Source organism: Paralichthys olivaceus, chromosome 2, assembly GCF_024713975.1.
Source record: "Paralichthys olivaceus isolate ysfri-2021 chromosome 2, ASM2471397v2, whole genome shotgun sequence".
NCBI lineage: Eukaryota > Metazoa > Chordata > Actinopteri > Pleuronectiformes > Paralichthyidae > Paralichthys > Paralichthys olivaceus.
Genome location: NC_091094.1, coordinates 22,654,947 through 22,668,441, shown reverse-complemented (window position 1 = coordinate 22,668,441; position 13,495 = coordinate 22,654,947). Strand labels below are relative to the sequence as shown.

Sequence of the window (13,495 nt, the reverse complement as noted above, 5' to 3'; positions counted from 1 at the left end):
TTTTACAGTAATGTATCTTACTAAACAGTTATAAGTGCAGTAATGAGGAAAATGTTAAACAACCTTTGGACAACTAATTATATGAATCAACAGATGGAAAACTTTCAATATGCATTTATTTTTTATGTTCATCTGAAAAAAATAAACAGTGACATGATAATTAATTTACTTTATGAATATTTTTTGGTATTTTCATTTGCCAGATAGCTATTTACTAAAAAAGACAAATAAATGAAACATAACATATTTACTGTACATAACACAATGGTTCTTAGTTATTTTTTCAAATTAGAGAACATGGAGGTTTATGCAGGTGCCACAGAGGAGACCTCTGTCTTTGATGTGGATACTTCAGAACCATCATCCACTTCTTTGCCAAAGAGTTGCATGATGCATGTGCGGAACTGATGGGAAGAGAACAAAATCATTTGTGTATAAAATGTCAATCAAAACACATTAGGGGAATAGAAAGCTGGTTAATGTGGCATCTTAATTGTTGTGCTCACCTGTCGGTTCATGAAAACATAGATGACTGGGTTGTAAATGGTGGCGCTCTTAGCAAAGTATGCAGGCATGGCAGCAGCCAGAGGGTGGAAGGCATATCCAGGGTTAGCTGCAGCAAAGCAGGCAAAGGCTGTATACGGTCCCCAGCAGACACAATATGCCAGGATCATGACCACAACCATTCTGGACACTTCTTTCTCAGCTTTCTGGGTTGACTCTGATTCCTTCTGCTGCATGGCAACCTATTATCAACACATCAATGCAGTGTGAGAATCGGCCAGGCTGTGAGATACTTTAATTTATTTATCAAACTGCAGGTAACCTACAGAATGGATGGCCCACCAGACAGCAAGGTAGCACAAGATGATAATAGACAGGGGAAGGAAACAGCATGTAATCATAAGAACAATCATGTAGGACTGGACTCCAGGGTCTTCACTTCCACTAAATACATCAGGTCCACAGGAAGTCTTCAGTCCATGAGGCCAGTACCTGACACAAAAGAAATTCTTAAATTGATGTTCCCATTGATGAATTAAAAACTGTGTTTTAATTTAAAAAAAAAACTGCAGGGTACCTGCTCCAGCCAAAGATTGGGGGAGCACACCACACTGCTGCCCAGATCCAGGAGAACAAAATTCCACCTGTGGCCCATTTGGCATCAAACTTGACATTTCCAAAAGGTTTGCACACAACTACCCATCTCTCCCAGGAGATAATGGACAGGGACCAGAGAGCAGCAATTCCTGAGGAAAGATGAGGGTTAATCAGAAATCAGAATCCATCGTTAAGAAACTGTTTCCAATCATTTTAATCCAATACAGAGAAAAAATATGAACGCTCACCACACACTGAGACAGTATAGCCCTCAAAGACGCACATTGGGTGTCCCAGAATAAAGTACCCAAAAAACTGGTTGCATACACTAATGGTGCTGGCAAAAACTGTCTCTCCAAGATCAGCGATTGCAAGATTGACCAAGATCCAGTTCAGTGGGTGACGGAGTTTCTTGAACTTAGCTGTGGCCACCAAGACAAGACCGTTGGTGAAGACTGATGCAACGACCACAAAAAACATCCAGAGGGTTGCTAAGTTGTAAACCCATCGAGGAGCAATGTGGTAATTGGGACCCTCAAAGGGATCTGGGGAAAAAATTGAATCATTAAGAATCTCATATCTTCTCTCAAGTACACATTGTTATTTTTTTAGCATTTTTATGTATAGTATTCATTTACTCAATTTTAGATAGATTGCATCAAATTATGTAAATAACACAATTTATCTAGTCACTGAAATAAAATAAGTACATTTTCATCTAATTTTTGACCAGTGTTGTGTATTAATATATTCCTCATCATCTAACTCTTAAAATATACAACAATTCTAGCTGAGTCATATTCATTACATTTGAGTCATACAACAGAGCTGCATTTCTTCACACTTGCCTTGTTTAATTGCTAATAACTATATTCAAAATAATGTCAATCATCATCACTTTAGAGATATCCTTTAAATCATACCTCAAACATCAGTCAATGAATGCATATTTTAAATAATTTCCAAATGTATAATTTCAGCTATACTGACTTTGGAAATTACATCAAGTCAAAGGCATGCCTTAATTAATAGTCAATTAAATACAGTGTTGAATCATTACAACATCAAGAAGCTATTTTGTTCCGGGTGGATGTTGTTATTGTTGTTCTTTCTTGTAATCCCATCCTCATACAAATAACATTCAAATTCAAATTATTCAGAAAATATACTGATAATACTGTACCTCTGGTATTGTTGCTGTTTGTGTATACAAAGGCTGATCCCCTTGTCGTATCTTCATGGTACCGCCTGGCAGCAAACACCTGTTTTCCCCACTCTTCTGCCATTTTGTTCTTAGCAGGAGGGCCCTCAACAGTCAGCCTTTCTTGTCACTTGCAACCTCCTCGGGTGACTGGTTCCACACATCTGACTTAAGTTTTTATACTTATGGTTCAGAGACCTCTGATAGGATTAGGTCAATCAAATTACAGCTGTGGTGTGCCGCTTAGTAGTGATACTTGGTAGCAATGCAGTTAACGTATTTTGAACTGTAATTAAAACTCAGCCAAATGAGGTAATTGGATTAAGACACAAAATGACAGAATAATCTGATTTGGAAGCGGATTTCCCTCCACTCAGTCAAAGTTAAGATTAGTGGCAAGAACTTTTGAGTGTCCCACAATGTAAAGTTTGTGCCATTTTTCTTCACTGAGTCATACAGTGTTACTTACAACTAGAGCAATAATGAATTAAAGAGCTATTAACGCAGCACTACACTTGTGTCTCAAATTATAATTTTAGCTTTAGAGCAAATGTTTATCTTCCTTTACTTTTGGATGCAGGGGAATAATTAGATGTCATGACACTATGAACCGCACCCATTTTATGCTAATAAATTAATCTGGGAAATGAAAAAAACTCCGGAGAATTGTGCACATTCACCTTACATGTTGTGTATGACATTGATGGGTATACAGTACATGTGGATCACTGTGGGCATGAGAGGACAGCCAAGTCTTAAAGCAGCTTATGTGGACAAGTGGAGATCCACGGAAGTGTAATGAGGACAGTTGGAGTTGTTGACATGCGAGGAAAGTAAGACAACTTTAAGCCCTCCGGAAAGAGAGGGCACTCAAGAGCTTTTTCAAAAATCTTTTGATCCTGCAACTCACGTCATTGCCCTCATGCTATGAGCAAAGGGGAGGGGTAACATACCCTGATTCACGAGGAAGGTCTGAAAAGAAAAACAATTAAGGACTGAAGAATGGCATTGAACGGAGTGATTGGCCTGGAAAGGTTCTTTCTCTTGCATCAATGATTAAATAAATAATAATAATAATAATAATAACTTAAATATATGGCACATTTCAAAACAGCTGTTGCAAAGTGTTTCAAAAGGAGGACAAATAAAAACAAGAATACAAATCATCAAAGTTATTATGTGTGTGCTGGACATTGTGTCTAGAACTTATTAAAACAGTCAGAGTGAAGTTAGAAGACTTTGTGTTCCTCCTACCTGGTTTATCTGCAATGAAGATTTCATATTCAATTTGTTTTTAATAAAATTAAACTGAATTTGCTTTATAACTGTTCACATGTGCAGCTTATATATAGATTTGATTGATTAAGTGAACTGGTGCTATTTGTTCATATATTGCATATCAGATCATTCAGACCAGTTCAAAACCTTTCAAAATAAAACATCTGTAATTCAACTAAATATAAAGCATGACAGCAACAAAATGAACACAACCTGCTAAAGAGGAAGTGTTTCTATGAATTGTGTTGCTATAATGGAGATCTGCACCGTCTGTGAATGTCTGCATCCGATCTGGTAAATTTAATTAATCAGATTATCAATAATCTGTTTGGGAAAGATATTATCAGCCACAGACCGCCAGTTAAGGCAGTTACGACTGCTCTGGTTTATCTGATCACATCAACAAAGACACATTCAACTCAGTTCACAGACTGAAGGCACACTGGCCACCCCCCCTTCCTGCCACAGAGTGCTGGTTGTCTGATTATTCAAAGTGTATTAATATTAACATTCCAACAGTGAAGCTCAGATAGACGGATATGAGTCGTATTATGCAAATAGAAGAAATAAAAAAGGTGGAGGAATAGCTTTGTATATGAACTCAACTTTGAATTGTTTGCAATATGACAACTGCTGTAGACAACATTTTGGAAATGATCGCAGAAGAAATCATTCATGAAAAAGTTAAAAATGTCATAAACAGTTGTGTCTATATAACACCGGGTTCCTGTGCTCAGACATTCACAGACAAAATAACAAAGTTAATAAGAGTGTGTTTCTAAATGGGGACCTCAATATTGATCTGGAAAATCCATGTGGACTGAAGACTTCAAGTGAATTAATTAATGCAATATATAGCTTGAGTCGACTGTTATCGATATTGGATCTTGATGACTGATGTAGGTGTCACGATAGATGAGAATGTGAACTGGAAATCACATATAAATTACACAAAGGTGAAAACAGACAAACAATAGCTTTGTTACAAAAGGCAAAGGATTCATTAGATAATCAAGCATTGCACATTTCATTCAACTCACTGATTGTCACATATCTGACCTACTGTGTTGAAGTTTGGGGAAGTGCTTGCAAAACATATACTCATTCAGTTTTCATTTTAGGAAAAAGAGCCATAAGAATCATCAGTAGAAGTCGATACAGAGATCCATCAAACCCATTATTCGTTCAGTTAAAGTTGTTTCTTTTCAGGAGCTACTAGATGAAGTATTCTGCAGATTTAAATAAAGCTCATATGAAATTAACTTAACTTAGAAGAAACAGTGATCTTTAAAGAAACACAATTCAGAACCATTTATGGACCGTTACATTAGAGTGAAAGGAATCAGTTTATGGAAAATCTCAACAAAGAAACCAAATTATCTAAAACAAATGCTTTATTTAAAAAAAGAAATAAAGTCAGTATGTTGAGGAGGTCAGTGTAATGTACATCAATAAACATCAACACATTTTGCTCTTTTTTGTTTTGTTGTGATAAGTACATCATTTTGTGAGCTTTGAATGGTATAAAATGAATTGTAACTATGTTAAATTTGCCATCACAGCATCTCATGTCCCTTTAGTTCCTAAGTTACAATTCATTTTATACCAATCAAAGAAGCTCACAAAATAAAGTAAATGTGAATCAGCTTACGTTACTGTTTAAATAAGCTTAGGTATGTAATATTCCAAGGTTTTAACAAGCAATGTGAAGACTGGATTTGAGAGGATCTACCTTTATAGAAAAATCATTTGTAGAAAAACTAGGTGCTTTTTGAATTGTCTTACTGCATCTGAAACCTCCTCTATGATGTCTGAGTCAGACGAAGGGCAGAATCTGACAATTTCTTTACTTTCCAAAATACACAATTTTGACACAGAGATGAACTATGTATGTGTGAAAGTATTGAACGATTATTTTGACTCCACATTTCAAATTTACTTTTGAAATACAAAAAATATCTTCCTCTGATTAAGTGTGACTTTATTCTCGGCATTTCAACTTCACATTTTGACTTTATTCAAATTATTAAATTCTCGTGCAAAAATGTCAAATTCTCTGCATGGCATTGTAGAGACAATCATATTAGAGTAAACATTACTGCGGATCCTTTATCTGTTGCCATTTGCTCAGTCATCCATAATACCGGATTGCCTAGTTGAGAGAAAGGACATCATATGTACATTGCATTAGCAGCTGTTTGGGTATGGATCTGCAGAGTCTCACTTCCACATGTTTAACCTCTAATCAGGACCACGGTTGACCTGGAAAAATGCCGGTCAAGATTTCTCATGTCCCCGTAGACCAAAGCGGATTACACGGACAACTCAGGTTCTTCCACCTAACACATTAACACAGTGTAATTACTTCTGTCATGCTCACTCCGTAACACTTTAATCTCTTTTGGAGCAACAGTTCACTTCAGGAAAGGCAGAGATTTTCCAGGACTGCTGTCATTGTTTTTTTTAATCCGTTGATTCTGTTTTGTTTTTTTCAAGTCCACGTCTTGTGCAGGTAGCTCATAGCTCTGAGAAGAACTCCAGGATAAGGACTGCGCAACAAGAAGAGGATGGATCCTGAAACTAAGGGAATCTGTAAACTTTTCTATTTTCTGCTATTTATAATTGTAGGTCTATATTAGTAATTGTATTTAAATGTGTTGAATGTTCACTTGTTGAAATAGTGGTTGTTTAATGTTTAATGTGTTTGTTTGGTTTAAACAGATTTTTCAAATGTGACATTTAGAAAACTTGTATTGTTTTCAGTATCTTGATAAAAATTAAATATCATCCAAGATGTGGAATTGTAGTATCTTCTTCTTATTGTTTATTGTCTATGTGGTGCTGGGGATATTTCGAGGGTAGGTCTGGAATTCCGCTAGTTCTGAACTATTCATATTTGGTAAAAGTTCACTACTAGCAGAACTCGGATCTGCTCCTGACTACCGACGGAAATCTCTGTGGCCACTGTGACCTTGGTGATCTATATCATAAACAATTACACTGGTGTGAAGTGAGCCGAGGCCACCTGTTAATCATATGATCTTGTGTTCACTTCAGATCAGGTAATAATCCTTGTCTCAGATTTATGTGTACAATGTTGAGGGATGTTGTGATGACCATAGTCTTCTCTTGCCTCTTTGCAGCACAGCTGTTCCACGATGGACAACAAGCCAGACGCAGTAGTCACAATGGTATTTCCAAATATTGATTGATTGATTGCTTAATTGTTTGATTTCCTTCTCTTCTCTGCAGTGTAGCGAACAGATAACATGTTATCATATTTTTATAATCATGGTTTTTGTGTCTACTCAGATTTTTTTGTTTGAATTATACTCATGCCTTCTTGTCTTTTCCTTGATGACTTGATGACTTGAGACTAAAACTTTAACTTTGATCCGTGCCAACACAGGGACTCAGGTGAACTTGTAATCCTGGTCAATTAACCCTTAATTTCAAGGAAAACAAGTGCATATAACAGCTTTAAACAATAAAACATTTATTGTAACAATAGTAAATATTGAACACTTGATTTATTAGACACTCTGAGTTTATCAGTGTGAACCCAAATTGAAAATTATTATCACTTGCACTGTATGTATTTATTTTTGTGTATTGTGCGTACGTGTGTGTATGTGTGTTTAGTTTATCTTCTGTTAAATAAAGGCTTTGTGTCTCTTGTTTGTCCGTGCAACAAAGTAGTCAACAGAATGGAACAATCTCAGTGTGGCTTTATGTTTCCATCGGGCAGATTACCTGGAGCGAAAATCCGCCCCAAAAATTATTATAAAAAAATGAGGGCATTGATTTTATGGTGTAAAAATCTACATCCATGATTTACTATTAAAGTAAAATACACCAGTTGGCAGGTTGGTGGACGATCATGGTTCATTAAATCATTTCCAGAGTGAGAGAACGACGTTATTGGCATTTAACACAATATTCCTCCATTATCAATGGTCCATGATAAAATACATAAAGTCAGTCTAGTAAATTTTCGTTGCAGTGCACACAGTGACAGTATAGATCTACTTTCCCATTACATTAGCAATAGTAGCATTTTATACACAAGACATGTGGCAGCTGTGCTGTGAAGGAGGCTCACTCTTCATCTGAAGTGTAGCACCATCTGTAGGCTGAATGCTGATAATGTCTATGTCTTTTAAACCCCAGACATTTTCCTTTTTGCAAACATTTGAATTACTTGATGAATAATTCAGCAGAAGAAAATGCATTTCATTCTGATTTGTGAGAACAAGACGACTGCTTGTGCAAGATTCACACCTGAAGTTCTGATGGAGAAGAATCAGAAGAATGATGCTAAATGATGCTAAATCTAAAAAAATAGATTTCAAACTATCAGTATTTTCAGTCAGAGCAGCTATTAACTCTTATCAGAGAATGCCGCAATATTTTTGAAGCAACGAATCTCACTTTAGCTGGGGTCTTTCTGTGTGGAGTTTGTATGTTCTCCCCATGTCTCTGTGGGGTACTCTGGCTTCCCCCAACAGGGAGATGTGGGTTGGATTAATTAGACACTGAAAATTGACTGTAGGTGTGAATGTGAGTGTGATTGGTTGTTTGTCTCTGTATGTTGGCCCTGTGATGGACTGGGGACCAGGGTGTACCCCGCCTCTTGCGATGAGATTGGCTGCACCTCCCCCCTTGACCCTCAAAAGGATAATTATGATAGATAATGGATGAACTGGATTCAGAGATAATCACTCACCTCTTATGAAGAAAGTGGCCATCCCTCCGTTTCACAGGTAATCATGAACTGTTCATAAACTGATGATTCATTAATATGGTACCTCCCAGTCTGTCCTCCGGGAATTCATATACCCTATGTTGTCCTCAGTTCAGAGTTTGATCAGGAACTAGTCATCATGATTTTATTATGTATCCGGTTGTTCCTGACTCTTTTCCTCTCATGTTCCTCATTGGCATGCACCTTATTTTAAAATGCCAGCCATCCGTTTCTTTCACTCAGTAAAATCATGCATGTAAATATGGAATTAGGATGTTTGTGTCCAGTCATGATTCTGACCTGCATAACATACATTGTTTCTGTACGTTCGGCATCTATCAGATGATAGAAACATTGTATTTACTGTTATATTTATTGTATTTGTGCACTCTATCTTTTCTCATGTACATTCTACTCATCTCACAAATAACTGAATATCTGGTGATCTGATCCAAGCAGATATTACAGCTCTGAAGCTGTACCTCCACTGTTAATTAAGTTCACATTTTTACATGCATGTGTGAAATTTGACACAACAAATATACAGCAGATGTTTTAACACTCATTTGCAAGCATTCTTACAAGCATGTCCATTCAGTGTTTACTTGAGTAATAGCTATTATGGGTTTCTAGTGACCTGAGACAGAATGCAAGACTAAACATTATACATTTTTCTTATGTGCACCTGCAGTGAATATCGTAGAAAAGACATCACATCATCACTGACATTATTTATATATTTCGGAGTTTTCTTTACATATATTCTTCTTTGCAGCCAACTCTTTATCTCAAGGAATAACGTAATTTCATTTGTCATATAGTATTTGTCTTTTCAGGCTATTCACACTCTGTACCAGTGAATAATCTAACCAGGTCCGACTTTAGAGACTTCAGTAACCGATTGACTTGTCGATGACTCCTCGTCATCACCTCCACTCATCCCCACCATCTTCCTTATGCATGAGCGGAACTGAAAAACAAAATGAAACAACATGTTGCTGAAATAAGTATCTGTTCTTTACTGTGTGTAGTTTAAAGGTAGTGTGATGTGGTTTTCCTCGGAGGATGGAGCAAGCTCTCTGTATGTTTTCACAGCCACCTTTAGAGGGCGCCATTGACCTTCTCCGTGATTATTCAAATATTTATTTTCAGTATATTGGATTGTGATCGTGGTGGCAGCTGATTGTTGATTGTGATTACAATTTAGATATACAATTCAGGACTGCCCACACATGCGACGACCATCATTACAATTGTCATCACTGCTCCCTTCATCTCTGTCAGACTCTTTCTTTTGTATTAATTCTTTAAACATTGATATAAATCTGCATTTATGTTGGACACTGTCTTATCTCATGAATATTGTAAATCATGTTATTTTATTGAAGGGCTCTAATACATGCAACATCTCTTGCACTTCTGTCTGTTCTGGAGGAGTGATCCTGCACTTGTGATTCTTTAATAGTTTTTTGTGTTAGTTTTTTTCGTTCTATAGCTTAGGGATAAGGACAGAGGATGTTGCAACAGTTATAATTTGTGAATCATTGTGAATGAAAAAACTTTTGATTTGATTTGATATTAAGTTCCCTTGCCTGCCTCAAATTTTCTTTGTTTCTATTTATTTGATTTCTGCAGAATTTGCCAGAATTTTCCTTAATTCCAAATAGTTCAATCTCATTCTGTGCATAAGTATTGTTTGTGAAATTGGTTCTTTGCTGAGCAAAGGTCACATAGTCCTGGATCATCCATGTATTTACACAAACTCACCTGTTTATTGAGGAGGATGTAAATAACAGGGTTGTAGACTGTAGAGGCTTTGGAGAGACAGGAGGGTATGGTGGCCAGTCTCAGGTCGAATGGCTGCCCTCGGTTGTTAATAATCCAGAGAGCAAAGGAAGCGTAGGGCATCCAGCACACCAGGAAGCCCATCACCATGACAACCACCATCCTGGTCACCTCCTTCTCTGCCTTCTGGGTGGAGGCAGACTCAGCTTGAGCCTTCGCTGCCTGGTGAGGAAGAAGAACAGAAAACACTGTTCGGTGTGGGGATGCACATTCACATTCAGATCTATGAAGTCAGGTCATTGTAAGTCATTAGAATCTCAAAGGTGTGATGATAAAATGAAAACATAACAACACAAAAGTTTAAAACCAATGTACTGATATATATGAAATGGGTGATTATGGAGGGGAAGTAACACAGAAAGACAGGAAGTAGGATGTTTAAATGTTTTGTTTGCTTGAATTTTGCTTATCTGCTCTTGCTGAGTCATAATGTTTATGTTGGCTGATTGAGCTGTATGATGAAAGCTGTAATATTGCAGCATTTTACAATATTTTTTAATGAAAAAACTTAAATGGGGTAGGACCTGATATGTATTCACTTTTTTTTTACTTCTTTTGGGATGTGATTTATTTATTTCGAACATTTGTCATTAAAGCTCACTTGTTTGCTGTGCCCTGTTCTTACTAGTTAATATTGCTATTTTTATTCTAAACATGTTCGATAAAAGAGACAGTCAACAATAGATAGATGGAGACACGTTCCCCACCGATTTCAGCATGAAGAGCAGCTGTGAGTAGCAGAAAACGATGGTGAAGAAGGGGACAGAGAAGCAGAAGCAGAAGAGGAAGATCACATAGGACTCGTTGTTGAACTTGTTGTCAGTTGTGTACCAGTCTGGTCCACAGGAGCACTGCATACCCTCCGGGATGTACCTGGAGAGAAGGACAATCAGTCACTCAGTCTGTGTCTGGACTGTAGGACATTAAAGCTCTAGACAGAGGGACCTGATGTATAAATTCTGCTTGCAGATATCACATGATTTTAACAGCACATCTACATGGCGTTGGCCCTTATGACCGAAAACTCTCTTGACATCTTTGTTGCCGTTCCTCTATGGTTAGGGCACCACTTATTCATCCTGAGATTTTTGTTCTGTTTTTCTTTTTTTTCATTTTGTTAGAAACATCATCAACACCTCCTCTTGCTTGCGATGAATTCTTTAAAAGGATCTCCTGCTGTTTTCTGACATCGGTTTCTCTGCACTTTGTGCGGAGATTGACTAGGGGGCTGGGAAAGTCTGCAAATTTCCAGAGTTCATTGCATGTCTGAAAGCAACTTATGTTACCAGGGAGAGTTAAAACTAGAATGGCACTCAGTATAGCACATACCTCAACCAAGGTCTAAAAATCCCACATATGATTGTGTAGTTCTTATTGTAGAAATAAAAAAAGACAAAACAAGAGGTCTGATAACCTTTATTATTTCTATGTCATAAAAAATAGTTAAAGAAAAGTAATGGGTTATTTTCACTGTTGCACGCTAGATGGTGATATACTGACCTACTCCAGCCAACCAGAGGAGGAATCGCAGCCATCAAAGCAAAGACCCAAGTTAGAGCGCAGCAAGCTATGGCATGGTTTGGTTTGAAGATGAAGGTTCCTAGTGGCTTGCAGACAACCAACCATCTTTCTAAGGCTACCACAGCCAGAGACCACAGGCTGACCATACCTGGAATGAGACAAATAAAAGACTGACACTGTTTGCATTTCCCCATATCAGGACTAGTTTAAATATAAAATATGTATGAAACATAGTTGTGTGTTGTCCACTGTATGACGGACTGCAGGAGCAGTTGTATTTTTGCCCACAAGAAATTAGAAGTTATTATAACAAATGTTTAAAAAAATTAAATGGATGGTCTAATGTGTAACAAGCATCAATGTTTTTAGACGTCTGCCTGTGGATCTCACATTACATTTAACATTTCACCACATGATTGTCCAGTAACTGCAGCTTTTGGCAGGATGAGCCAGAAGCAAACAGAGATTTAATGCATTAAGAGCTGTTCTCTCCTACCTCTTTTACCTTAAACATAAAAAATTAGCACTTTGAAACCATGATACTAATACTGCAAATAAACAGAAGGTAATCAAATTTTTTATGTGATAGAAAGAGGAAACTGTCCAGTGATGTTACCAAGATGATTTACTGGATGAAAATGGTTATGAGAAAAATCTGTATTTGATTCAATATGCTTGTTGTGTTGCATTTTACAAGCAATCAACACAATCTAGTGTCTTAGAAATAAAATAAAAAACTTAACTTTTTAAGTTTTTTATTTTTAACTAAAATAAAAAACTAAAAAAATTTCTACCTCCATGATAGTCCTGAATATAACCTAAATTCTTATGTTCCTTACCACCAACAGTCGCTGTAAATCCTTCAATCTTGCACCCAAGTGGACCAAGAATCATATATCTGAAGGCAAAGCAGTAGAAGCAGGTGAAAGAGCCCACAGAGGACACGAGGAGGTTTGCCACTGACAGGTTCACCAGGATGTAGTTCAGATGAGACCGGAGTTTCTTGTATTGAATGGTGCACAAGATGGTGAGTGTGTTGATGGCTGTGCCAGCCACGAACAGGAAAAACATAAAAGCTGACATCGAATAAAAGATTGCTGGGCTTCCGAGGTGATCCTGGGGAACCAGGAATGGGCTGAGGGACGTGACGTTGTTGGTGTCCAGAGGGATCGGGATCCAGAAGTCATCCGGGAACTCCACAGCGCGATTTCCCCTCATTTTTCCCCTGGATGTTTGTCAAATGAAAATTCAAGCTTTGTTCAAAAAGAAGTCAAGAAATTGTAATACTGCTCAAGACAGTTCTGTAAAGTTCAAGTGTTAATTAGAGATTCTATGTTTTCAGTTTCTTGTAATGGAGGTTTGTCTCTCTGAAGGAGATGGCCTCTGATTGCTGGATTTATAGGAACTTTAAATATTACTCAGGCTCAACTAAATTGGCTCAAGTAGGGGATTTAAAGCTTTGGGTAACAGCTCACACACTGACCTCACATACTGAACATGTACACAAACGTACACAAACATGACTCCCGTAACAACGCCTTTTGGCTGATGTACAGGTAAGTATCCCGAAACCGTATAATCGGTGATCAGTAACGTTGAGGTTAGTCTCGAGCATTTGGCCCCTAGTAACCCAGGTTGTTCTGGCCTTATTTATGTCACCTTTTTTCTCTTGACCCAGTAACAGTAGTTTCATGAGAAGCAGTTGCCATGTTTCTTGAGCAGTATATGATCTATTGGAGGAAACTTGTTGACAATGTAAATTGGTGTCTGGACTCAGACACAGAGACAGAAGTTTTAGTGTTGAT

General features: G+C 37.4%; 2 protein-coding genes and 1 long non-coding RNA gene across 3 annotated transcripts; 1 reads left to right on the top strand and 2 right to left on the bottom strand.

Moving 5' to 3' along the window:
* Nucleotides 1–98: 98 nt before the first annotated feature.
* On the bottom strand, nucleotides 99–2,460 carry LOC109629258 (red-sensitive opsin). The gene is made up of 6 exons (XM_020086887.2): nucleotides 2,285–2,460; nucleotides 1,350–1,646; nucleotides 1,082–1,250; nucleotides 831–996; nucleotides 507–746; nucleotides 99–404 (listed from the first exon to the last, which is right to left on the bottom strand). The coding sequence occupies exons 1-6, from the start codon at nucleotides 2,385–2,387 to the stop codon at nucleotides 306–308; spliced, it is 1,074 nt and encodes a 357-aa protein (XP_019942446.1). The 5' UTR covers nucleotides 2,388–2,460; the 3' UTR covers nucleotides 99–305.
* Nucleotides 2,461–6,124: 3,664 nt separating this feature from the next.
* On the top strand, nucleotides 6,125–9,024 carry LOC138405230 (uncharacterized). Its single transcript, XR_011238904.1, has 2 exons — nucleotides 6,125–6,204; nucleotides 6,724–9,024. It is a non-coding gene; the product is annotated as an uncharacterized lncRNA (long non-coding RNA).
* Nucleotides 8,679–13,070, bottom strand: LOC109628988 (blue-sensitive opsin). Its single transcript, XM_069512107.1, has 5 exons — nucleotides 12,530–13,070; nucleotides 11,670–11,838; nucleotides 10,877–11,042; nucleotides 10,092–10,331; nucleotides 8,679–9,294 (listed from the first exon to the last, which is right to left on the bottom strand). The coding sequence occupies exons 1-5, from the start codon at nucleotides 12,906–12,908 to the stop codon at nucleotides 9,190–9,192; spliced, it is 1,059 nt and encodes a 352-aa protein (XP_069368208.1). The 5' UTR covers nucleotides 12,909–13,070; the 3' UTR covers nucleotides 8,679–9,189.
* Nucleotides 13,071–13,495: the final 425 nt, after the last annotated feature.

Bases quoted from the DNA above. Each gene is read 5' to 3' on its own strand.
- LOC109629258 (XM_020086887.2), bottom strand. From the start codon at position 2,387: ATGGCAGAAGAGTGGGGAAAACAGGTGTTTGCTGCCAGGCGGTACCAT. The intron at 1,251-1,349 runs GTGAGCGTTCAT...ATCTTTCCTCAG, and splicing joins CTATACTGTCTCAGTGTGTG to GAATTGCTGCTCTCTGGTCC. The intron at 747-830 runs GTAGGTTACCTG...TGTTGATAATAG, and splicing joins TCTGGTGGGCCATCCATTCT to GTTGCCATGCAGCAGAAGGA.
- LOC109628988 (XM_069512107.1), bottom strand. From the start codon at position 12,908: ATGAGGGGAAATCGCGCTGTGGAGTTCCCGGATGACTTCTGGATCCCG. The intron at 11,839-12,529 runs GTAAGGAACATA...GTCTCATTCCAG, and splicing joins ATTTACAGCGACTGTTGGTG to GTATGGTCAGCCTGTGGTCT. The intron at 9,295-10,091 runs GTGAGTTTGTGT...TTTGTTTTTCAG, and splicing joins ACATCCTCCTCAATAAACAG to TTCCGCTCATGCATAAGGAA.